Source organism: Hoplias malabaricus, chromosome 7 (assembly GCF_029633855.1).
Source record: "Hoplias malabaricus isolate fHopMal1 chromosome 7, fHopMal1.hap1, whole genome shotgun sequence".
NCBI lineage: Eukaryota > Metazoa > Chordata > Actinopteri > Characiformes > Erythrinidae > Hoplias > Hoplias malabaricus.
The window spans coordinates 29,312,513-29,337,961 of NC_089806.1; the positions used below are offsets into that span (position 1 = coordinate 29,312,513).

The 25,449-nt window shown below is 40.3% G+C and overlaps 1 protein-coding gene across 3 annotated transcripts in view; it reads left to right on the top strand.

The window, feature by feature from the left end:
• Positions 1-25,449, top strand: part of galnt14 (UDP-N-acetyl-alpha-D-galactosamine:polypeptide N-acetylgalactosaminyltransferase 14 (GalNAc-T14)) — a 134,253-nt gene that overhangs the window by 42,487 nt on the left and 66,317 nt on the right. For 2 of the 3 annotated variants that reach the window (XM_066676587.1, XM_066676588.1), the window contains exon 3: positions 6,640-6,738. The exons of the other annotated variant lie outside the window; for it this stretch is intronic. In XM_066676587.1, coding sequence (XP_066532684.1) covers positions 6,640-6,738 — 99 coding nt within the window. The remainder of the gene's footprint in view (positions 1-6,639; positions 6,739-25,449) is intronic. 3 annotated transcript variants of the gene reach the window in all.

Here is a 25,449-nt window from a genome sequence, read left to right on the forward strand (position 1 = left end):
CTGACTTTTCAACCCCTTTTTTCATACACACTGATGCCTGTGACGCAGGATTGGGTGCTGCTCTGATGCAGAGAGGTCAAGATGGTCGAGACTCTAGCTCAATTGAGGCTCAGGTTCTTTTGGCCTAAGATGGCCTCTGATGTGAAAAAGTATGTGGTGTCCTGTGCCGTCTGTCAACTTACAAAACCCAGTCAGAGGAAGCCTGCAGGTCTTATGGTACCCATTAAACCTGAAAGACCTTGGGAGTATGTTGGAGTTGATTTTGTGGGACCTCTGCCCCGTACGTCTTGTGGGAATGTGCACATAATTGTCTTCATATACTACTTCTCAAAATGGGTGGAGATAAATGCAGTGAGGGAGGCAACATCTCAGGTCGCAGCCAGCAAGTTTGTAAGTAAAGTTTTCGCTCGGCATGGCACCCCTAAATACCTCATCTCGGACCGAGGTACACCCTTTGTCGCAGATCTTTTTGAATGTGTGCTGGCCACACTTGGGCCTGAACACAGACTTACAACGGCATACCATCCACAGACAAACGCAACGGAGCGTGTTAATCGCACCCTGAAGACAGCCATTCATGCCTATGTGGGTGACAAACACTCTTCATGGGGTAAGTACATCCCTCAGATCTGTTTTGCCCTGAGAACTGCCCCACATGAGAGTACTGGACTCAGCCCATCTGTGATGCTCTATGGAAGAGAACTGGAAACCCCACTCAACCTCATCACACAGCCTTCCTCTGAGGGGTTTGGAGTACCTGAGGTCCCATACCCTGAACACCTAAGATCCTCACTGAGGGAAGCACATGATCATGCTAGAGAAGTGCTGGAGACAAGCCTGAAAAGGCGCAAACACTACTATGACCTGAAACGTAGACCTGTATCATATAAGCTGGATGACCTTGTCAGAGTCAAGACTCACCCTAGGTCAGATGCCGTCGCAAATTTCACCGCCAAACTGGCCCCAGTGTACTGTGGACCATTTCGCATAACCCAAAAACTTTCTGACGTGACATACAGGCTGGAAAGTGTGGATACAGGCCAAGACGCTGGTGTTTTCCATGTTGTTAACTTACAGCCCTTCCATACATGGGACACAGCTGCTACTAACAAGCTTACACAGCCCCATGTTGAGTGTCCAGATTTTGAGAAAGTAGAAGACTGGTTGGACCCTGACTATAGTAAACCAGACCCAGCTTGTCCAGAAAACATGCATGCTGAGTCCTTAAGTGAAATTTTTGACTCATTCTACAACCAGTCACAAGACATACCCGACTATGACTCTGCCAATACTGAGTTGCCCTTAACCGATCCAGTCATGACACCTAACAGCCTACACATTGCATAAAAACAAGTGACTGACTGTGATTTTGTCCCTGACACCTTTAGTTTATACAACTTTAGGCCTAGACGGGTTCCCAGGATCACATCAGGTTGGTCATCATCTAGGTTGACCAACCCTTATCATACTGACAAAATGAACTTTTAGTCCCATAATGCTATAGGTAGAGATAAGGGTCTGTGCATTTGTTCCCATTTATTAATGTTTGTTCATTAAGTTTAAGTGTTAAAAAAAAGAAAACATGTTCTAATGTGGTTTCTCTGTTTTGACATTTGATTGGGCACTACACTGAGGTGGGTTAACTTGAGCATTTGCAGCTTTTGTTGTTATTTAGTTTTGGCCTATCTACTGACATGTATGCCAGTTAAGTATATTCAAATCTGTATATCTTCTCCATGGGGCTTTAACAGTTCTCACCCGGTCCATGTATGAAAATTATATTGTTGGTCTGTTCCTCGCTGTGTACGGCTGGGGTCAGCCTCTTTATTGTCTGGGGAGAAATGTAACAGTTACAGCTACACTGTGCCTTTAAGAGAGGGGACCTCTATGTTTATATATGGATGCAGGTATATAAGGGTCTCTCCAATGAGGGGTGGGGCCAGTAGAGTGACCCCCAAGGAGAAGAGGGTCAGCTGGTGTCTCAGCTTTAGGCTGCATTCCTCCATTTTTAGTGTAAACTCTATTGAATCCAGTAACATTGTCAAGAATCTCCGCGCTGCCCTTTTCTTTATGTATGAACGGCTGGGGTAGTAACCGTGTGACCTGGCTTTGTATGGTCCGTGTAGTAGCTAAATAAACTAGCCTTGGTGTAGCCCACTCCGGAGTATGTGTCCTGAATGCTAACTGCTAGCGGCCTACTACACACCACGTAACCTCTACTAGGCCGGGAGCTTCTCAACACCCACCCCCCCCCCCCCCCCCTTAAAGGGGAGGTTTTCACAGACAAAGTGTTACAAGCTATTGACACTTGTTTTAAGCTTCTGGTACCCCCAGGTGCGGCCAATCAGGTGCCTGATTGTGGTCAGTAGGCGGCTGCTCCAAGAGTCAGCATGCCACGTTTGACTGATCTGGATAGGGTCCGTGCAATAGAGCAACTTCAAGCTGGTGTTCCACAAAACCAAGTTGTGGCATTATTTAGAGTGAGCCCTAGTACCATCTCCAAATTGAAAGCCAAGTTCACAGCGAAGTTGGCGTCCCAAGAACATGACACCCTATAAAGATTGTTTCCTTACCCTGTCATAACTTGGGTACCGTAGGCTGTCAAGGTTTGCAGGACGATATGGCCTCTGCTCAGAAAATGCAGAACAGACTGCACGCAGCCAATCTCCAGTCTCAACGGGCTGCCAGGAGGCCTGCCATGACTGCCCTTTATCTTCAGGCCCGGTTGCGCGAACATGTGAAGAAATATTATCCTCAGTGATGAGTCTTGATTCTGCCTATGGCAACTGGGTCGTAGGGTCAAAATGTGGAGAAGACGCAGAGAATCAGATCAAATTTATTTGTACAGCGCTTTTTACAACAGATGTTGTCACAAAGCAGCTTTACAGAATTCCGGTAAAGACAAAGTTTTGACATGAAATGTAGTAAAAATGAAAAGAATGTAAAAATCCCCTTGGTGTGCAAGCCAAGACACCCAGACTTGGGAGCATCCTGAAACACTGGCATCCCTCAATTCAACTGTTGACAAACCTGAGTGATCGCATGAAGCGGTGGGATGACAGCACCAGCATCTCAGTTTACTATAATTCCCTGTGTCCATAGACCCCTGGATCTGATACCTTTATCTATGGGGAGCATTAACTACCAAAAGCTAAACTAAACAAATATATTTTTAGCCTAGATTTGAAGATTGTGATTGTGTCTGTGTCCCGAACATTTGCTGGAAGACTGTTCCAGAGTTGGGGTGCTTTATAAGAAAAAGATCCTCCAGCTGAGGCCTTCTGAACTCTGGGGACTATTAAAAATCCAGTACTCTGTGATCTGAGTAGTTGTGGAGGCTCATAACAATAAATACTATCTTGTAGGTATTCAGGAGCGAGCCCATGTAGGGCTTTATACATTAATAACAGAATTTTGTAATTGATACTAAATTTAACAGGTAGCCAATGAAGTGATGTTAGAACTGGGCTCATATGTTAAAATATCCTCAAATATCTAAGGATCCTAAGCAGATGTGTCGCTGAGCGGGGCAAACCTATTTGACACGCAAATCGGAGGAGCATGCTGTCCCGGTGGGCTAGCTTTGGCCTCAGCGGTCGCATTAGCCTTAGCATTCTGGCTGTGCCCCGAGATTTCACCCCAGTGTGAGGGCTCTAACTTGGGAGTCGGGGGAGTGCTGACTCTCCCTAAGGCACCCGGAATTGCTAGTAATGAATCTCGCTGTTTATTCCTTAATAATAAGCCCCACATGCGTACTTCTACCTGGTCCACTTTATGCAAAAGAGAGCAAATTAGCTGGCACTTAGCACAAACACAGCCACTAATTATTGTTAGAGGTGGAAAAGGGGGTTAAACTAAACATACCACACTCTGAGCAGGCAAAACAACCAGCAGTTGCCATGGTATTGCAGGTACTTACTGCTTTTGGTTGGTTTAGGAACGTTGCTGCAAGAGCAGGTGGCAGTTTTAGTTGCCACTTTAGTACATAATCCTGTGGAGATAATCTATAAAATACATCTATGGAACACTATGCTGATTGCTGCACCTATAGATTTATACAAAGTACCTTACATTGAGTTCAATATGCCAGGAAGTAAATTGCATTAAAGAAAGATTTTTTTTTTCAAAAGATACTCTCGGAAGAGTTGGGTTTTCAAGGGTTTTCAAGGATTTCTTGAATGCGGAGAGGGTTTCTGTTGCTCTTATAGTGCTTGGAAGCTTGTGTACCAGTGTGGTACCAGAGATGAGAATAGCCTCGACTGACCAGTACGGGGGGTTGGCCGTGTTAGTTGGTGCTCCTTTGAGGAACGGAGAGGGCGGGCGCTAACATATGGTTTTAAGAGTCTATTGAGGTAGATGGGAGCAGAACCAGTGAATACTCTGAAGGTTTTCCAAATTTTTTGGTGGAGGTTGTATGATAGTGAAGGCATCTCACTTACTATAAAAAATGAGGCTTGTCATCATTGGAGGCAATCTAAATGCAGAGAGATATTGAGATGAAATTCTGCAACCAGTGGCAATCTGATATCTCCACTGTCTGGGATCAAACTCTATCCTCCAAAATGACAATGCTCACCCCCACAGAGTGGGTTTTATCATAGACTACTTCCAGAATTTGGGAGTGGGTAGGATGGAATGGCCTGCCAGCAGTCCTAACCTCAACCCCATTGAACACTTGTGGGATCAGATTGGGCATGCTGTTCGTGCCAGAGTGACTGAGGCTCCGGTTTGTTAAATGGATAAATTGTTAAATTGCCATTATGTCTTGTTTCTTTAAACTTCAATCATCCAGTTCACCAAACATGGAACAAGTCAATGGCAGATTAAGCTGTTTGGCATTGGCAGAGAGGATTTGGCAACTTTTTAATGGGCGCAATACACATACTCAACTCTACTGCTCATCCCACAAATGCATGTTTCTTAAAAAATGGGGCACCATTTAAAAGGGAAATGAACAGGCTTTCCAATGGTACAAGATTAAGACCAGTTAAGAATAATGGAATGAATGGACCAATAGAAATGCTCTAAAATGTCTTGGAATAAAATATTTTTTTCATTTAAATTCCATTGAAAGTTAAGGAGGTTTTGTATGGTTTTATATGGTATTAACATGGGGAGGGGATGCTCCATCAGGCTACGCTGAGCCTTATATCTGTGAGCACAAAGTTGAGTGAATTTAGCTAAACACAGCCCAACAGTGCGCACCGACATGTTTTGATGAAGAAAACCCATTTCTGAGAGAGGAAGTTTCAGCGACTGGTGCTGGATGAACAGAAAAAATAAAAAAATAATCTAAATAAGATGGTTCTACACTGTTTAGAAGCAAGGCTGGCGCTAACAGGCACTTGTGGCACAACACAGCAGATTTAGGGCCATGGCATTGAAAAAAAAAATCAGAGAATAAAGTCAGAATTCTGAGAATAATCTCGGAATAATTCTGAGAATAATGGACTATAGTCTGTAAGTAAAACTAAAAAGTGCTCCTGTATAGTCACTGGAGCCCAGAGAGTGGACAGAGGGTAGAAACAAGAAGGTGGTCATAATGTTGTGGTTGATCTGTTTGTTTCCCTGTTCAGTTCTCATTTATTTTAGACCTGCAGATTCACATTGTAAGTTATAAGACTTCTTGTCTCAATAAAAGGCAACCAATCAGGAAAGTGTGATTCATTCTAAGGGATGAAAAATGTTTGAAAATGGTTATTTAATAGAATGAATTATGACATAAATAAATCGTTATATTTTTTTTTTTTAAGAATTAAGCATTGTGATAGTATTTTTTGTATCGATAATCAACACTTTGATATTGTGACAACTGCTGCATTCCTGAATGGATGGGGATGGAAAAAGTGTGCTGAACATCAGGTACGCTAAAAAAAAGCTGTTTACTTGTAAATGCAATCAGTCATCATCTCATTCTCAGCAGACTTATCTCTCCCATGCTGTTGCTTTTACCTTTTTTTTTACACGCTGTTGTCTCCTTTTCTTTCCCCTTGGGAGACGTTTTAACACAGAGGCAAGGGATTATGAATAAGTCTGCTTTCTTGCCTGTCTGCTATGCTGAATATTTTAGCATATCATATGAGGGAAAAAAATATTTATATATAGTGTATGAGGTTTTTTCCATTTCTCATAGACATCTTGCAGTCAGATTCTAAGACTACAGATTTTCCTTCTCCCACATGTCATGTGGTCAGGGCAGAGGTGGCCTGCTGTTTATTTTTAATGAGGTGCTCCATAATTGATGTCTGTGCTCCTCTGGGTTCTGCTGTTATCAGGCTTTATCATTCTAATCACACACTCCCACTGTCTGTCCATGTTTCGGCCAGTTGCTCCAGCTACGTTTCTTTCACACAAGTTCCTTGTTTAACACTGTTTAGCCAACACTGTCCACAGATTAAAATGCTGTTATGTCAGCTGTGCAGGGTCATTCATAGTCACAAATTCTGAAAGGTCAACAACCAGAGCCCCACATTTTTTCCATTATGCACAGCTGTGTATAAACTGGACTGGCTTAATCATAGGGCTGGGTATCATTTGAAAAATAAAATAATAATAAGTGGAGTGGAGTGGCTGATGTCTTTTTGAAGCCATTCACTCTAATTGATACCAGTGTGCTTCATTATTTTTGTCTCTTCTCAGGTGTACAATGCTGCACTATGACACCGTGCTGCCATCCACAAGCATTGTGATCACGTTCCACAATGAGGCACGTTCCACTCTGCTGCGCACAGTTAGGAGGTAAGGAACACTACTGAGCCACTTGCTTAAACAGAGGCCACTTGTATTCATCTTGAGCTAAATAGGGTTTTTGTACTTGCTATTTATATTTTGTTTTTTAAACCATCTGGGGTCTAAGAATGCGCAGGCACGTCAAGATATTTTGTGATGTTTCTGTTAATATCTTAGCAATAACACAGCACAGTTCAAACATTCTCTGAATGTGTAGAAACTGCTCTTTCGATTGCATGTGATCACGAGACTCTAGGGGACTTACATCCTGAGTTGCGAGCCTGTGATAAGCTTGAAGCAGACCTCCTCTGCCTCTGGCCATGTCTAAATGGTGGATTCACTTGTTCGTCATCTGTATCTCTCTTGTAAATGGTGAATTTTTTGCATCCATCAGTGTTTTTGTTTGAAACACTCCAATGGACTATCAAGGAATCACTAAGGTCTCACCCATCCCTTCAGTTACCCTCCATGTTTTATTCAGTCAACGTCGGAGAAATGGCTTGAAAAAGTTTGCATGCGCTGAAGTTGGTGCAGTACATTTGGAAAAACAGCGACAAGGAGAACGGAGCTTCAGAAACCGAGGGATTTCATGCACATGACGGGGAAAACAAAGTTAGCTGGTTATAGCTTTTACACAGTGAAGCATATACTTATGGACAGACAGTGACCATTTACACATTAACGTAAGTGTTATTAATGTTTATTTTTGTCAACGTTGAATGAACATTTTGTCATGTAGAGTGAGAAATGGCACTTTTACTAAATAAACAATTTTATTAAATTTAATTTTAGATTTTTATTACACATGTATACAGTACTTAATCCCCTATTTTTGTGACCCTAAGACTCTGATAAAATCATTTCAATCACAAAATAATTAAACCACATGAGTAAAGGGATGTATTCACTAAAATGTTTTCAATGTTAGAGACAAATTATCTCTTCATACAATGCTCTAGGTCACATGGGCATCTCTTAATGAGTGAGTTGAGATTGTTCGTAACATTCTGATATAAAACGTGGGCAATATAATTATAATTCAAGTACTTTAAAGGTGAATTTCAGAAAATGTCATTAGAACCAAAAGAGTTAACTTAGTTAACCCATTTTATAAAAGAAAAAAATGGAGAGGAAATGCATGTAATTTTAAATTTAATATTTGAATGAACATTTGCAAAAAGTTGAGAAAATGTCCTTAGACCCAAGAGGGTTAATGATAGCAATGTTTGCTATATTGTTATTGGAATTAAATAATACTGTTAAAAAAGTTTCAATGATTACCCGCAGCAGGTAGTGTCGCAGTCACACAGCTCCAGGGGCCTGGAGGTTGTGGGTTCGATTCCCGCTGCGGGTGACTGTCTGTGAGGAGTTGGTGTGTTGTCCGCGTGGGTTTCCTCTGGGTGCTCCGGTTTCCTCCCACAGTCCAAAAACACACGTTGCAGGTGGATTAGCGACTCGAATGTGTGTGTGTCTGTGTTGCCCTGTGAAGGACTGGCGTCCCCTCCAGGGTGTATTCCCGCCTTGCGCCCAATGATTCCATGTAGGCTCTGGACCCCCCACGACCCTAAATTGGATAAGCGGTTACAGATAATGGATGGATTTAAAATCCAGTTAAAATATATAAAATTTGTTTAATTTTACCCTTTAATGGACACATCAGATATAGCAAGTTCAGTGATCTCTGAATGATCCAATGTTGTCCCAAATGACTGATGATGATTAATAGAATCAATGGTTTAAAATTGTTTAAAGTTTGCCACAACCCACTTGGGAGACATGTGGAAGGTGCTCTGGTCAGATGAAACCAAAATCGAACTGTTTGGCCACAATGCAAAATGATATGATTTGTGTAAAAGATACACAGCTCATCACCCTGAACACACCATCCCCACTGTCAAACATGGTGGTGGCAGCATCATGGTTTAGGCCTGCTTTTCATCAGCATGGACAGGGAAGATTGTCAAAATTGATGGGAAGATGGATGGGGCCAAATACAGGACCATTCTAGAAGAAAACCTGTTGGAGTCTGCAAGAGACCTGAGACTGGGATGGAGATTTATCTTCCAACAAGACAATGATCCAAAACATAAAGCAAATCTACAATGGAATGGTGTTGGAATGGTCAAAGTCAAAGTCCAGACCTGAATCCAATCAAGAATCTGTGGAAAGAGCTGAAGACTGCTGTTCACAAATGCTCTCCATCCAACCTCACTGAGCTTGAGCTGTTTTGCAAGGAAGAATAGGCAAGAATTTCAGTCTCTCGATGTGCAAAACTGATAGAGAAATACCCCAAGCAACTTTCAGCTGTAATTGCAGCAAAAGGTGGCGCTACAAAGTATTAAAGCAAGGGGGCCGAATAGTATTGCACGCCCCACTTTTCAGTTTTTTATTTGTTAAAAAAGTTTGACACATCCAATAAATTTCATTCCATTTCACGATTGTGTCCCACTTGTTGTTGATTCTTCACAAAAAAATTAAAATTTTATATCTTTATGTTTGAAGCCTGAAATGTGGCAAAAGTTTGAAAAGTTCTAGGGGGCCAAATAGTTTCGCAAGGCACTGTGTGTATATATAGAGTGTGTGTGTTCTGTAGGCTACACAATCGTGGGGAAGACTGGTGACTTGACAGTTGTCTAAAAGACGACCATTGACACCTTATGCAAGCAGGGCAAGAAAAAAATGTCATTATAAAGAGGCTGGCTGTTCACAGAGCTCTGTGTCCAAGTTTATTAATAGAGAGGTGAAGGGAAGGAAAAGATGTGGTTGAAGAATGTGTAGGGATAGGGATAACCGCACCCTGGAGAGGAGTGTGAAATGAAGCCCATTCAAAAATGTGAGGGAGATTCACAAAGACTGGAATGCAGCTGGAGTCAGTGCTTTAAGAACCACCACACACAGACATATGCAAGACATGGGTTTCAGCTGTCGCATCCCTTGTGTCAAATCACTCTTGAACAACAGTGTCAGAAGAGTCTCACTTCCAAAAAGGACTTGACTGCTGCAGAACAGTTGAAGGCCACTATCAGAGCAACCTGGGCTCTCATAACACATGAGCAGTGCCATTGACTGATCGACTCCATGCCACACCTCATTGCTGCAGTAATTCAGGCAAAATTGCCTGAATTCTTTTTTTATGTATTGGTCTTAATTCTGAATTATTTTTATGTATTATTTTTTATGTATTGGTTTTAAGTAATATTAAAATTTTCTGAGATACTGAATTTGGGGTTTTCATTAGTTGTCAGTTATAATTATCACGGCTCACGGGGCGGACTGATGAATGCGGACGCACTTGCTAAAACACAGTAACTTTTATTTACAAGAGAAGATAAACCTAGGTAGAGGGAGCTAAACATACAAAGAGAGAAACAAACTAATCTTAGACAGAGCTCAATAGACACTTGAACAGCTAGAACTAAACAGACAAAGAAAGCTAAACAGACTAAACTTGAACATAGACATAAACAGAGTAAACACACAAACAGACAAAGAGACAAAAGAGATACAAAGACTGACTTGGAGGGTATAAGAAATAAGCAAGACAGACAGACCAGAGAGTACAAAACAAAGGTGAAATGTCCGACAAGAGGAACTGAGAGAATGGGACATAAATACAAAACACAGACAAGACGCACCTGAGACAGATAACGAGGGGTAGGGTAACAAATGAGACACAGACGAGGAGGCGGAACAAAGGCGGGACATGGGCGGAGACAAGGACAACAACAGACAGAGCCATGTGCAGAGAGAGCACATGGCGAGGAAAACAGGCATGAAAAGACAAGGGCGTGACAATAATCATCAAATTAAAAGAAATAAACATTTAAAATATATCAGACTGTATGGAATGAATGAGTATAATATACACGTTTCACATTTTTAATGGATTTACTGAAATGAACTTTTTCATGATATTCTAATTTTATGACCAGCACCTGTATGTATGTATGTATACTCGTCACTGGGTCTTTCAGCAAGATAATCACCCTAAACATATGGCCAAATCTACTCAAAAATGGTTCACAATGCACAAAATCAAGCTCCTCTAATTTCCATCTCAGTCCCCAGACATCAACCCAATAGAAAACCTGAGAATCAGTGCTCACAGTGGGTTAGAGGAAGCTAATTGGGGATTATGTACAGGTTGGTGTGTTTTTACATGGGAAGGTATAAGATCTAATCGGCTTATTTTGGCAAAAAATTATTTTAACAACAAATGTGAAATGAATCTGGTCATCGTATATCTAAATATTATCCAGATACAAAATGCATGGTAATGCTAGGTTTAAACAGGCCTTAGTACAGATTTGAAAAGTACAGACTGATGAAAAGTGCAGTGTTCTAGCATACTTTCCTAAAATATGTGCTCTATCTAAGAATATAAAAAGAGTGAATCAATATTGGCTAATACTCAGGTTAAAGGACTCGGATATAGGGGCCATAAAAAGGGGCCACTTAAAAGCGAAAATCATGATTCAAATTTAAAAATATTTTATATAAAATTCTGAGGATGATTTCTCATCATTTGCTAGTAAAGGATATGTAAATTTGGAAGAGTAGTAACTACATTAAAGTAAACACAGAGTGAAAGTGCCACAAAACTAAACAGCTTGAGTTACAGATGAGTTTTTGTGGTTATTCACAATTTTACATTTGTCTGAAACAAATGTAAAACAGCCACATATAAACGACAGTCATTTTTTTCACAAAAGTACCTTTTTCATGTATTTGTACTTAACTGCTTTAGTATTTTCGTTTTTGGCAACATTTTACTTAACTCCACTATTTCATATATCTTACTTTTTACTCAACTACATTATGAAAATCTGCTGTTCCTTTTGTTTAAAATGAGAATAAAATCATAATGTGTGAAAAATCTCCCTGCTCCACACATCTCTCTGTGCAACACACAGTGGCACCATTGCTACAAGACAAATGAACAGAGTCACCGTACTAAAACAAGTGAAAATATTTATAATAATAATAATAAATTTTTATTTGAACGTGCCTTTCAAGAGAAGCAAGGACACTGTACAATAGATAATAAAAATAAAAAATAAAATGTAAATAAAAGGTAAATGCACATACCTACATACATACATACATACAAAGCCATAAAGACATATACATAATATCATCCATATGCTAGTTTAAAAAGACGAGTTTTGAGTCTGGTTTTAAAAACATCTACAGATGAACAAGCTCGCGGTTCATCAGGAAGACTATTCCACAGCTTTGGGCCCGCAACACAAAATGCTCTATTTCCAATAGTGCTTAGCTTAAAATGTGGGACCTCAAGCAAATGGAGGCTTGAGGAACGAAGAGTACACACTGGAGAGTATGATTGAAGTAAACTACTTATGTAAGAAGGGGCAAGGTCATGCAAGGATTTAAACACCAACACAAGCCATTTGTACTGTATACAGAACTTCACTGGAAGCAAATGAAGATGACTTAGGACTGGAGTAATATGCTCCCATGATCTTGTATGGGTCAGCACCCTAGCAGGAGAATTCTGCACATACTGCAACCTGCTCAAAGCCCGAGCAGGGAGGCCACACAACAGAGCATTGCAGTAGTCGAGTCTGGAAGTTACAAAGGCATGGACTATGGTCTCAGCAGCAGTGAAAGAGAGAAAAGGGCGAATCCTAGAGATATTTTTAAGATGGTAGAAGGCTGTCCTACATGTGTTGTTAATATGTGATTCAAATGATAATGTAGAATCAAAAATTACTCAGAGATTTCTCACTAGTGTTGAGGTAGAGACAACAAAACCAGGAATACAAACAGTAGTGTCACTAAGCCTCCTGACTGTTGCAGGAGAAGCAATTATGATGGCTTCAGATTTTTTATTATTTAGGCTCAGGATGTTCTCCATCATCCAAGCCCTCACATCAGTTAAGCAATTCAGCAAGGCACTAGGTGGCAAGCTGTGAGAAGGTTTTGTACAAATGTATATCTGGACATCATCAGCAAAACAGTGAAACTGCAGCCCATGATGTCTAATGATGTCACTAAGAGGAAGGATGTACAAAATAAAAAGCAGGGGCCCAAGAACAGAGCCCTGGGGGACACCATGTGACAAGGAGCATGTGTCAGATCGAAAATTTCCCATTGAAACAAACTGCTGCCTACCAGAAAGATACGATTGAAACCAAGCTAATGCAGTACCAGTTATGTCAAGCATGTTTTTGAGCCGAGTAAGTAAAAGGCTATGACACACTGTATCAAATGCTGCAGTAAGGTCCAATAGTACAAGAAGACTCAGCAGTCCTTGGTCAGATGACATCAGCAAATAATTGACAACCCTAACAAGAGCAGTTTCAGTGCTGTGATTCCTCCTAAATTGGAAGACCTCAAACAGATCACATGATTGAATATGTTCTGTTAACTGAGCAGCTACTGTTCGCTCCAACAGTTTAGCAAGGAAAGGGAGATTAGAGATAGGCCTATAATTTGCGAGGTCCTCAGGATCTAAGCCAGGCTTCTTGAGAACTGGAGTAATAGCTGCCATTCCTGAACTAAGTGAAGCATTGATAATCTTGGTAATAAGAGGACAGATAAATGGAGAACAGGCTTTCACCTGCTGTGTTGGAAACAGGTCTAATTGACATGAAGTTGCCCTAGAGAGATTAATAATCTGTGAAACATACTGTTGGTTTACAGTATTGAAGGTAGAAAAATAGCTGCTGCTGGACTGACTTGTTTTGGAATGTTTAGCCTGGTTGCAGTGGGCTGAAACTGTGAGTAAATTGTATGTATTTTATGATTGAAAAAGTCCATGAACCGAAAGCAGAGTTCAGCTGAAGGAACCATATGGAAACTTTTCACAGGACTCAATAGCTTATTAACAGTTGAAAAGAGAGCTCTCGGGTTACTGTGGGCACCATGAATAACATCAGAATAATAGAGTGTTTTAGCTTCCTGTAGTTTTTCCTTATAAAACAAGACATGATCACTGTAAGCAAGGGCATGCACAGTCAGGCCAGTTCTGTTTGAAAGATGTTCAGGCTGACGACCAGCAGCTTTCAGCTTGCATAGCTCAGCAGTATAACAGGGAGCAGGTTGAGAAAATGTAACCAAGCGTATTCTTAGAGCTGCCAGGTGGTTTAAAATGTGTGACAATGTTTTGTCATAGTGGGTCAATAGCAAATCAGGATCTAAGCAATCAGGTACCGGGCTCTGACTGAGCATCTCCATAACAGCAGGAGGACTGATATTTTTAAGGCTCCAGAATGTAAACTGGCGTGATTGACGCTGCCCTCGCTGTTGACATGATAGCAAAAAATCGAAGAACACAGCTTTATGGTCAGATACACACAGATCAATGCCTCTCACATTAAAAGGGGTTTTACCCATAGAGCAAACAATGTCCAAGGTGTGGCCCTTGTTATGTGTAGGAAAATCAACATGCTGAGAAAAATATGAAAGCTCTGTAAAACATTAAGAAATTCTTTAGCAAACAAACAGTTACCAGAATTAATATGAATATCAAAGTCACCAAGCATCAACAAATCAGAATAAACAGGAATAAGTGTGGAAATTAGCTCAGAAAACTCTGCCATAAAATCAGATGAGGTTTTTGGGGGACGATAGATAAGCAGAACCAAAACAGGTTTAACAGCAGAGACCAACAGTGCCAAACACTCAAACGATGTCATATTTGGGATTAAAACTGTTTTAACTTTGAGGCCAGGGCTGTACACCACTGCCAGTCCTCCACCTTGACCAGTTAAACGAGGTTTATCCACGTATTGATAATGTGGAGGCAGAGTCTGAATGAGCACGAAATACTCATTGGGCCGCTGCAGCAGGTCAATATCATGTTCCTGGATAATATCTGCGACAAACGTAGACTTATTATTTAAGGAACGAACATTGAACAGAGCACAGATTATGATCAGTTCTCGGGGCATGTAGAGATGTTGTAGACACGTAACATAGGTTCCGGTTATTTGCGTGATCAGTTGAGCCTGGCATTGCCTGGGAAGATTTACCCAGGTGATTTTTACACGATGCCCACAGCGAGGGAATATTGTTGGGGTGCTGATAGTAGTTATAAGTCCAACCAAGACCCCGATGATAATATTTAGGTCGTCGCAGAATACCAAGGTGACAATGGATCAATAGAGGAGCAGTGTGCATTTGTGCATTACACTGTGCATTTTGGAGCGTAAAAAGTTCACCAAAAGATTACTTTATCCTCCTTGTCGTCATGATAAGGCCACAATGGAAGTGCAGCCGTAACAGCCCAGTAAAAGCCAGAGAAATAAACCCGAAATAATCCACATAGCATGGGCAACACAGGTACTCTCGCGGCAGATGTTAAGCACAGTCACAGACGCTCAACTCTAAAAAGAGAGCTCAGAGACACAAGGAGAAATCCACAAGGCTCATATTACAGTAAATCCAGTACAAAGTTCGACACAATGTGTTGGGTTCCACAGCACTTTTGCACACAGCGGGTAGAAAAACCGAATACAAACTTTAAAACTTTAAAAACTTTATCACCGGGGGAGAAGCGGCAGCCAAGCGCGCCGGCGTATCTCTCGCAACCCGGAAGTCCCGGAGTTCCGGCAGTTTCTCTGCCTAAGACCAGTAATACTAAACATTACTTTTTTAATCAACTCCTGTGCAAATTTGAGACTAAGTAATCACTTTCAGTTCTTGGAACCATTATGAATTAACAAAATTATTTGTACTGTTTAGTATTTGGCTGTATTCATCAGTAACTAATATTCATTCATATACATGGTTTACAGACCTGTAGATATCACAAGTCAGTAGGAGATTTATTAAACACAGTAAGTGAAGCAAGGTCAAATACAGAAGAAATATATCAACAATCAGTACAGAGAGATAAACAAGTCCAAAAGGCAAAAACAAGTATGCTGCAAAAAATTAATTGCACAAGGGGGAGCCCAAGGAGCAGAAAAAAGACACCAAATCTTACTTACTGGATGCCTTAGCGTGCACAAGTGTCCTATAACATTGTGAGAGTTTATACTTGTCTGAGTCATCTCAGACTGGCATCTGCATCACTCTGCAATTATATGGCCAACCCTCTAGGGCTGAATTTCAAACATCTTCAACACTATGCAGTACACAGTGTACTAGTCATTGTGTTTTGAATCTTTAGATTGCACCATTTAGGACTTCTTGACTTGAGTAACTTGAACCATGTTCGTCCTACTGCAAAAGCAACACAAAAGCATAAATTGGGCTTAATACTCAGGGGACAACCACCTCTGTTGGTTTGGAAGGGCAGCGCCTTGGGTATAATAGTAATAGTTGATATAGCATCATTCATTGTATTTAATATTTGGCCATTTCTGCTGTGTTCATCCATGTCAGACTAATTAATGACATTCTATTAACAGACTGGGGAACCAAGAGTGACACAAGTATTTTCACTTACAGTATGTTAAGTATGAATCTTGTTACATAATATAGTAGGACATTAGAGCCATAATTCATCATGGTACTTTTACTTTCGATGTGTAAGTACATTTGAAGGTAAATTCTTTTGTAATTTTACTCAAGTGAAGATCTTTAACGAAGAGTCCTTCTTTAACTGGAGTAATACAACCCCTGGCAAAAATTATGGAATCGCCAGTCTCTGAAGATGTTCCTTCAGCAGATCACAGACATGACAAAAACTAAAGGCATTTCAAATGGCAACTTTCTGGCTTTAAAAAACACTAAAAGAAATCAAGAATAATTGTGGTATCCAGTAACAGTTAGATTAAAACAAGTACAGGGAATAAATTATGGAATCACTCAATTCTGAGGAAAAAATTATGGAATCATGACAAACAAAATAACACTCCAGCACATCACTAGTACTTCAATTGGATTGAGATCCAGATTGTTTGCAGGCCATGTTTTCACAGATTTTGCTCTATGGCAAGATGCATTATCGTCTTGAAAAATGATTTCATCATCACCAAACATCCTTTCAATAGATGGGATAAGAAAAGTCTCCAAAATGTCAATGTAAACCTGTGCATTTGTTGAAGATGTAATGACCATCTCACCAGTGCCTTTACCTGACATGCAGCCCCATATCATCAGTGACTATACAAATGTGCATGTTTTCTTCAGACAGTCATCTGCATAAATCTCATTGGAATGGCACCAAACAAAAGTTCCAGCATCATCGCCTTGTCCAATGCAGATTTGAGATTCATCACTGAATATGACTTCCATCCAGTCATCCACAGTCCATGATTGCCTTTCCTTAGCCCATTGTAACCTTGTTTTTTCTGTTTAGGTGTTAGTGATGACTTTCTTTTAGCTTTTCTGAATGTAAATCCCATTTCCTTTAGGCAGTTTTGTCACAGACGTTGACTTCAGTTTCTTCCCATTTGTTTTGCTGTACATTTTCTGTTTTCAAGGCATATTGCTTTAAGTTTTCTGTCTTGACGCTTTGATGTCTTCTTTTGTTTACCAGTATGCTTGCCTTTAACCACCTTCCCATGTAATTTGTACTTGGTCCAGGTTTTAGACACAGCTGACTGTGAACAATCAACATTTTGTGCAACACTGCATGATGATTTACCCACTTTAAGGAGTTATATAATCCTCTCCTTTGTTTCAATTGACATCTCTGGTGTTGGAGCCATGATTCATGTCAGTCCACTTGTTGCAACAGCTCTCCAAGTTGTGATCACTCCTTTTTACCCGCATGCTAACGATGCGGTGTTGCTATCAGTGTGTGAAGAGTGGGAGAAGAGTTTGCATTGACAATCCAACACAATGGGCAGCACTTTGAACACATTTTATAAGTGGTCAGAAACTTGTAAATAACTCATGAAAGAATAAAGTTATAAACCAAGCACACCATTGTTTTTCTTGTGAAATTCCCAATAAGTTTGATGTGTCACATGACTCTCTTCCCATTGAAAAATCAAAAGTTGGATCCAAAATGGCCAACTTCAAAATGGCCACCATGGTCACCACCCATCTTGAAAAGTCCCCCCCAATATACTAATGTGCCACAAACAGGAAGTTAATATCACCAACCATTCCCATTTTATTAAGGTGCATCCATATAAATGGCCCACCCTGTACATCACCTGCAGCTGTAGTAACACAACACAGCACCCCACTTACCTGTCCTTTCTTCCACATACCTATAACACATTTGTTTTAAACAGTATGTTTTCCCAACTACTCTGCTCTCCTTATCCACAACCAGTGACACCTTTCAGCTACTTCTGATAACTCCTTCAGAGTTGCCTTAAACCTTTGGCCCCTGATGCCAAAATGCACAAACAGGGATGTAACAGATTTGGTTACAAATCCTCTAACACCTGTTCCCAGTTCTTACATGTGCCTGCCACCTGTACTCTCTCACCTCAGCTGCCAAATCAGCATACTTTAGTTTCTCTCTTTCGAAAGCTACATGTACTTCACCCTCAAATGAAATTGTTAGCTCTATGAAATGAACTGTTTACGCTCAGAGTACAACATCATGTCTGGCCTTATTGTAGTTAACGCAATGCACATTGGGACCTGTAGTTTTTTTACCTACATCTACCAGCAATTTCCAGTTATGCGCTTCACCCCACTGCACACGCTCCTGAAAATTTTCCACAACATTTCAAAACTTATATAAGTGTGAGGCTTCCACAATATGGAAATCATTGCTGTGAACTCTTTTTAAGAATAGATACAGTGATATTTACTAGCATAGGTAATAATAAATAATATATGAAGATGAAATGCTACAAAATAGACAAAATAGACATTATTTTCATTTTATTATTATTATTATTATTATTATTATTATTATTATTATTATTATTATTATGTATATGTAATAAGAGCTATATGAGCCTTTCTTTGTAGAAATTTTAATCCCTGATTAATAGACTAATGGAAAAACAGATTAATAGAAAAAAATCGCTGTCATAGACCATTTACTATAATAACCTCCACATTAAGCCCTCTTTGGGGGCGGGGAGGGGTGAATCATGTGCTATCTTATGTAACACACTGATGTGGCCTCTCTGATTTCTTAAGGCTGGGTTATCTTTAGGCTTTCTTTATTCAGTGCTGCACAAACATCAACAGATGGAGTGCACAGGCACCATGAGAGGAACTCCATTCTTGATGCTTGGTTTTTTGGTGCCGTTCAGTAAACTGGCATGCATTTCTACCAAAGATACATCACAAGCACGGGCCTTCCAGGATCACTCAGTCCCAGCATTGCTGTGGCTGACTAATGAACATACAGACAGGGCCATTGTTTATTTTTGTTTAAAGTGGGTTTAGATCAGAATGAGATATTAAATACATTTGTGATTTTTTTATTTCTAAGTCATTCTGTTGAGCTTGTAAACAGCAGAGAAAAGAAGCCAGTGTGCTTCATTGTGCTATTCACAGTCCCAGAAACACAAATGGAGTATGTTCCTGTTTTATTTCAAATTATTTATATAATGTATATAACACTCTGTAAATTAAATTGTTCAGTTCTACAGCCAGATAATGCTTTATTTGAGGCTCTGTGACCTTCCTTGTCTTCTTATGTTTCAGTTGGAGAAAAATTTTCCTGGTTTGTGAGCCAGTCTATGTCGGTGGAAACACAGTGAATGGTTTCAAATTGGGTTTTCCGAACAGCATTCCGATTCCTCATTAGTGGAAAAAATGCTAACAGAGTTCATTTGTAGGGGTTTGCCTTCACACATGACTGTGAATTGGACTGTGCAGCCCTTTGTGCCCTTTTGCAAGGTGTCACATATAAACCAGGCATTATTCTGACATTGGACCTCTCTCAGAGTTGCCATCAGCTGTTTCCCCAAGACCAGTGACTGGTTTGGCTAGGATGATTGCTAAGCACTTTTGAGCCACCAGAATGTTTGTGTGTGTGTGTGTGTGTGTGTGTGTGTGTGTGTGTGTTTTGTGTGCATGTGAGTTCACTGCATATATCCTCAAGGCTCTGCAATTTTCTGTCCAGTCTAAAACCAATCATTTCTTGTAGAATAGCTTTCCCAGCATGTTTTGGCCCTATTTTTCAGTGATAATTGGTCCCAGTTGATATTAAACCGTTTCAGTTCTCATGATGTACTTTTCAGCTATCATTTTACTAACATTGTTGAAATAGACATGTAGACTTTTTGTTCTTTAAATATATATGGAAACTATTTTAGGGTAAAATAAAATAAAAGCAGGAGAGATCAGGGCACAGACTAACACAGGGTAAAATGTATATTTTAGATAGTCAAGCAAGGAGGGGGTGTGGGGGCCCACCAACCAATCAAATATTCTCACTAAATTCAGTATTTCGGTATCATGTTTCTACAGCAGCAAGAGAAAGAAATCACAATGAAACTAAGCTCTGTGTGTCTTTGATTAACATTATCGACTGAATTTTGGGAATTTCTTTATGCTATTTGAAGATTAGTCAGCAAACATTTCCTAAATATCTTCCTTTGAGAAGTTAAAAAAAAAAATTAATATAAAGTGCATGTGACATGAGGGGCTGTGCAGTCCAATTTATTTCTCATATGGAGATACACCCCTACAAATGACCTCTGTTAGTGCTTTTCCATCACATATTGTTTAACTGAATGTATATTAGTGTAACACTAAGAGAGAAAAGGCAGGCAGTGGCAAATTGTACACAGTGTTTAATACAAGAGACACAATTACAAGGTCAGATACAGAGCTATATCGTCCAAAACCAGGGTTCCAAAAAAAAAAAAAAAAACAAGCAACCGATACCAAATGGAGTGACATCGGAGGTGTCAAAGAACAGAACATGAAAGGTTGAGACACGTATAGGAATATAATAATAATACTGCTTAGTAGAGACACAAAGAACGATTCAATACTATGCACCAAAGTGTTTTACTCAAACCTTTAAATAGTCCCAGCCACAGCTGTTCCCCATCAGTACTCAGGAGAGGTACTCCGCTCTCTCCTGTTGTCATTGGATGAGGAATGGCTGTCTACGTGATCCTCTGTGGACTCTTGAGAGTTGTAGTGTGGAGACAGAAAGAGGGAGGATGGTTGTGACATCACCTCCCCCAACAAAGGACAGGTGGAGGACGAGGAACGAGGCTGCCTATGATGTGTGCCCCCTACAGCCAACTGGGCCCTAGACCTAGACTCCACCTGGATGTCCTCCCATCAACAGGTGTCACAGGAATGGTTAACGTTCTGGGATGACCCCGAGCCTGAGATGCTGGCTTATGAGGACAATGAGCATGAAAATCTGCTTTCAGCTTGCACATCTTTTTCTTGAACCCAACACCTCTATTCTGGACTATATCCCTCCCAGTCTACCAGATACTGTAAAGTACCCACGCGCCGCCAAGTGTCCAAAAGGTCCTTAACTGCAAATACTGGAGCACCCTGGACCATGGTTGGATGGGGAGGCACATTGTCCTGTGTAGCCTCATCTAAGGGACCAGGAATGACAGGTCTGAGAAGGGATACATGATACCAAGATGCCAGGTCAAGAGTAAAAGTTACATAATTAACTTTGTTGATAATGAGAAATTGTATGTATGTATGCCCTATGTATTTATGCCACAACTTTTGACACACTCCCTTTTAACATACCTCTTGTCCACAAAGTGATTATTCTGGCATAGAGCCCTGGAAATTTGTCTGTTTGTTCCCAAACCTACTTCTCATCCACTCATCAACTGAAGCATCTGTTCAGGGAACTACAAGAGGTTGAAACCCCAGAATACATTAAAAAGGAGTGAGCCCAGTTGCAGAATTTACCAAAGAATTCTGTGCTATTTCAGCCCATGTTAACTTATTTACTCCAATTCTGTGGATAATTGTGACCAACCAATTCTTGGTTGATGTGTTCACACTGTCTTTTACACTGTGGGTGATATCCTGAATTTAAACTGATATGAATACCCATGTGCTCACAAAATTCATTCTGTACACCTTATGTAAACTGTGATCCTCTGTCTGACAAGTTATCTTCTGGAATACCAAAATTCCTATGCACATGCTGATAAATAGCCTCTGCTGTTTGGAAAGCTGAAGGAATTGTATGAAATGGGACAAAGCATACTCCTGTAGATAATCTATCAATAATTGAGTATAGTGGTATGGCTATATGAGGGATGTAACTCTGTGACAAAGTCAATGGCAATTTGAGACCATGGAGGTTTAGGAACCGCTAAGGGCTTAAGTTTTCCCACTGGAAGGGTCTAAGGAGTTTTACAATGAGCAGAATTGGAACACAAAGCAACACATTTGTGAACATCAGCTTGCATACTCTCCCACCAATAACGTTGGGTCAACAACTGCAAGGTTCTTTGCTCACCAGGATGTTCAGCACTTACTGGGGTATGATTAATTTGTCTCTAAATTCTGTAGGAACAAAACATTTACTGGGTGGGCACTGCATAGCACTGGGTGGGCACTCCCTACCCAAGAATGTAGAGTCAATCTCATCATCTATCTGCCATCTAATGGTTGCAACTGAAATTTGTGGCGGCAAAATTGGTTCTATAAGCTTAGTTTCATTGTGAATGTCATTAAGAAACATTAAGAAAAGAGCATCTGCCTTAGTGTTACAGAAGTCGAGGCGATACAAGATGTTGAATTCAAAGCGTGAAAGAAAAGAGACTATTGAGCTTGATGGGAATTTAAGCATTTGGCTGTATGAATATATAATAAATTCTTGTGATCCATGAGTACCAGAAACAGATGATTGGCTCCCACTAGCTAGTGTCTCCATTGCTCTAGGGCTAGGTTACAAGCTAATAATTCCCTGTCACCTATGCCATAGTTGCTCTCTGCTGGTGATATTTTGTGGGAATAATATGCGATTGGGAACACATTATTAGAAGGACCACAACATTGAGACAACACAGCTCCTACATATGTTTCCGACGCATCCACCCCAAACTATAAAGTGCTTGTTAGGATCTGGATGTTTTAACACTGGAGCAACTGTGAAAGCCTTCTTTAATGCTTCAAACACCTGACTTGCCTTCAAAGCCCATCTTAGAGTTTTGCATTACGTTTCAGGAGGTTAAGGGTGCAGTTTTTTTTTTACTGCAAATGAACCTTCTATAAAACTGTGCAAAAGCGAAAATACATTGCAATTGTTAAATCATAGCAGGTCTAGGCTAGTTCACCACAGATTCAACCTTGGTGCCATCCATGATAACCTAATGTTTTTCACACTTTATGTATAATTGAGTCTCAAAGTATTTACAAAACTTGTCAGATGTGGTAAACACATGTTTCTAAATCAGGTGAATAATTCAATATATCATCAATATAAGCAATGACAAAATTTGATCGCATCATTTGTCAAGGCTTTAAAAACAGAGGGGTCACTAGCAAGGCCAAAAAGCATTAATCTATATTCATAATGCCCACACCTGGTGATTAACACTGTCTTCCATTCCACACACTTTCTTATTTGAACCAAGTTGTAGGCAATACAGAATTTCCAGAAGTTGGATCAACTTTTATTTTGAGGATGCTTCCAAATCCAGACCTCCGTGGAATAATAATTTTTATTTACATTCATCATTTTATTCTCAACGCATTCCACTATGTAATGAATGAAGATTTTCAACTGGAATATTTAATTAATTGAGATCTAGGATGTGCTATTTCAGAGTTTCCTTTATTTTTTGAGCCGTGTATATTAGGTTGTGAATTCATGTACTTTTGAATCATTCATTCATCTTCTGTAACCATAGATCAGGGTCTGGAGGCTACCCGGAATGACTGGGCGCAAGGCAGGAACACACCCTGGAGGGGGCACCTGTCCTTCACAGGGTGAGACACACACTCACACATTTGCTCACACACTCACACCTACAGACACTTTTGAGTTGACACCTATTAACGTGTGGTTTTGGACTGTGGGAGGAAACCAGAGCACCCGGAGGAAACACACGCAGCCACGGGGAGAACACGCCAAACTCCTCACAGGCAGTCACCTGGAGCAGGGCTTGAACCCACAACCCCAGGATCCTGGAGCTATGTGAGTGCGACACCATGGTGCCTGCCTTTGAATCAAAAGGAGGTAAATAAAACACATCAGGGTTGAAGCCTGTAACTTCCTTCCACCTTAAAGGCGACTTTCAAACAGTCAATAAAAACATGCAGACAAGTTAAACTTCAGTCAATTACAAACAATTTTTCCCCTCAAACACACCGTTCCACCTTAAATGGTGTGGAGCTTCTGAATGTGAATAAACAGAAAAAAAACTGCATTTCCCCACAATCTTAGATGTTCCGTTTAAGTAATGGCACAAACAGGTAAACAGAAACATTAATAGCAGCATCTGTAATGGCCTCCTAAAGATTTTTCTTTGACCTCTCTCCCACACAGAGGTCACACAAACACACACACACACACACTTTCACGCCAACCACAGAATGGTTGCAGAATGAGCTTTGAAGTGCAGCCCATGGCTCTGTTTGATTGGTGCTGACAGAAGCTGTTACTACTGAATAGCCTGAAGAGGTGAGGGAGAATGTTCTGGAAGCTTTGGTGAACTTGGTGGCTTTCTCTGACTCTCCTGCTGGCTACATATCAGAGAGAGAGCGAGAGAGAGAGTGAGTTTGTTTTTCTTCTCCCCTCAGGTATAGAAACATCACAACAAAGAGCACAGCCTTTACAGCCACATACTACAGAGAGCTGTTTTTCTGAAGCTGGCAAGTCCATATTAAAGGCTCGCTTTAATGTGACTTTGGTGAAATGTGACAGGCAACATAAATTAAATTGTAAAAATCAACTCCTATCTCCTGATTATCAACTAATGGGGATATTGGTATATAGAAATACATCCCTGCAGATAACAGATAATTGAGTCTTCTTTTTTTTTTATTATTTCTAAATGCCACCAATCCCTGTTACATAAACAAATGTATCAAATCAAATATCAAATTCCATTAACTCAGAGGGACTTTATTCTATATTTTACACATTAAGGACATTCATTGGGCTGTCCAGAATTCTCCTGCTGTTCATAAAGTGTGGTCTACACTGTCGTCGTGCTCGTTCTGCAAGTGACTGCTACAGAGGAATCAATTGAGTGACATTCAGAGGCTGTAAAATGCATTCGTCAGTCACTAGAAATAAGCATTTATAACCAGGGCTTAATATCATACTAAGCAATATCTGAAGATGGCCAGATATTAAAAATTTGTACTTTAAGGTACTAACCAAATATTTAATTATTTGTCATTTCATACCAGTGTTTAATACCTCAGATTACAAAACTGATGTAGTATTCTTTTGTATTTTGTTTAACAAAATGTTATCAAGAACATAAACTGAAATATTTTTATTGCTTTCAATATCCATTAATTTATTAATTGTCTGTAACCGCTTATCCCGTTCATGGTGGGTCCAGAGCCTACCCGGAATCACTAGGCGCAAGGCACACACACTGGAGGGGGCGCCAGTCTTTCACCGGGCGACACATATTCACACTGCTATCAATATCTGAAACAAATGCTTTTACAAACAAATTCTTTTAATTAATGTTGTAAAGACAAAATATGCTAATGCTACTTTCAGGATTTTGGATTAATTAACTCTCAGAAATAAAGAGGGGATCTGTAGATCTCCTCTGGCTCTTCTCTCCTCAGACCATGACTTATTACACCATAAACACCCACAAACTGATAACTGAGAGCCTTTCAAGACCGCTCCCCTCTCCTCCACAGGAAACCCTTGTGACCAGCAAAGGGTCAAGCATATGACCCTTCATC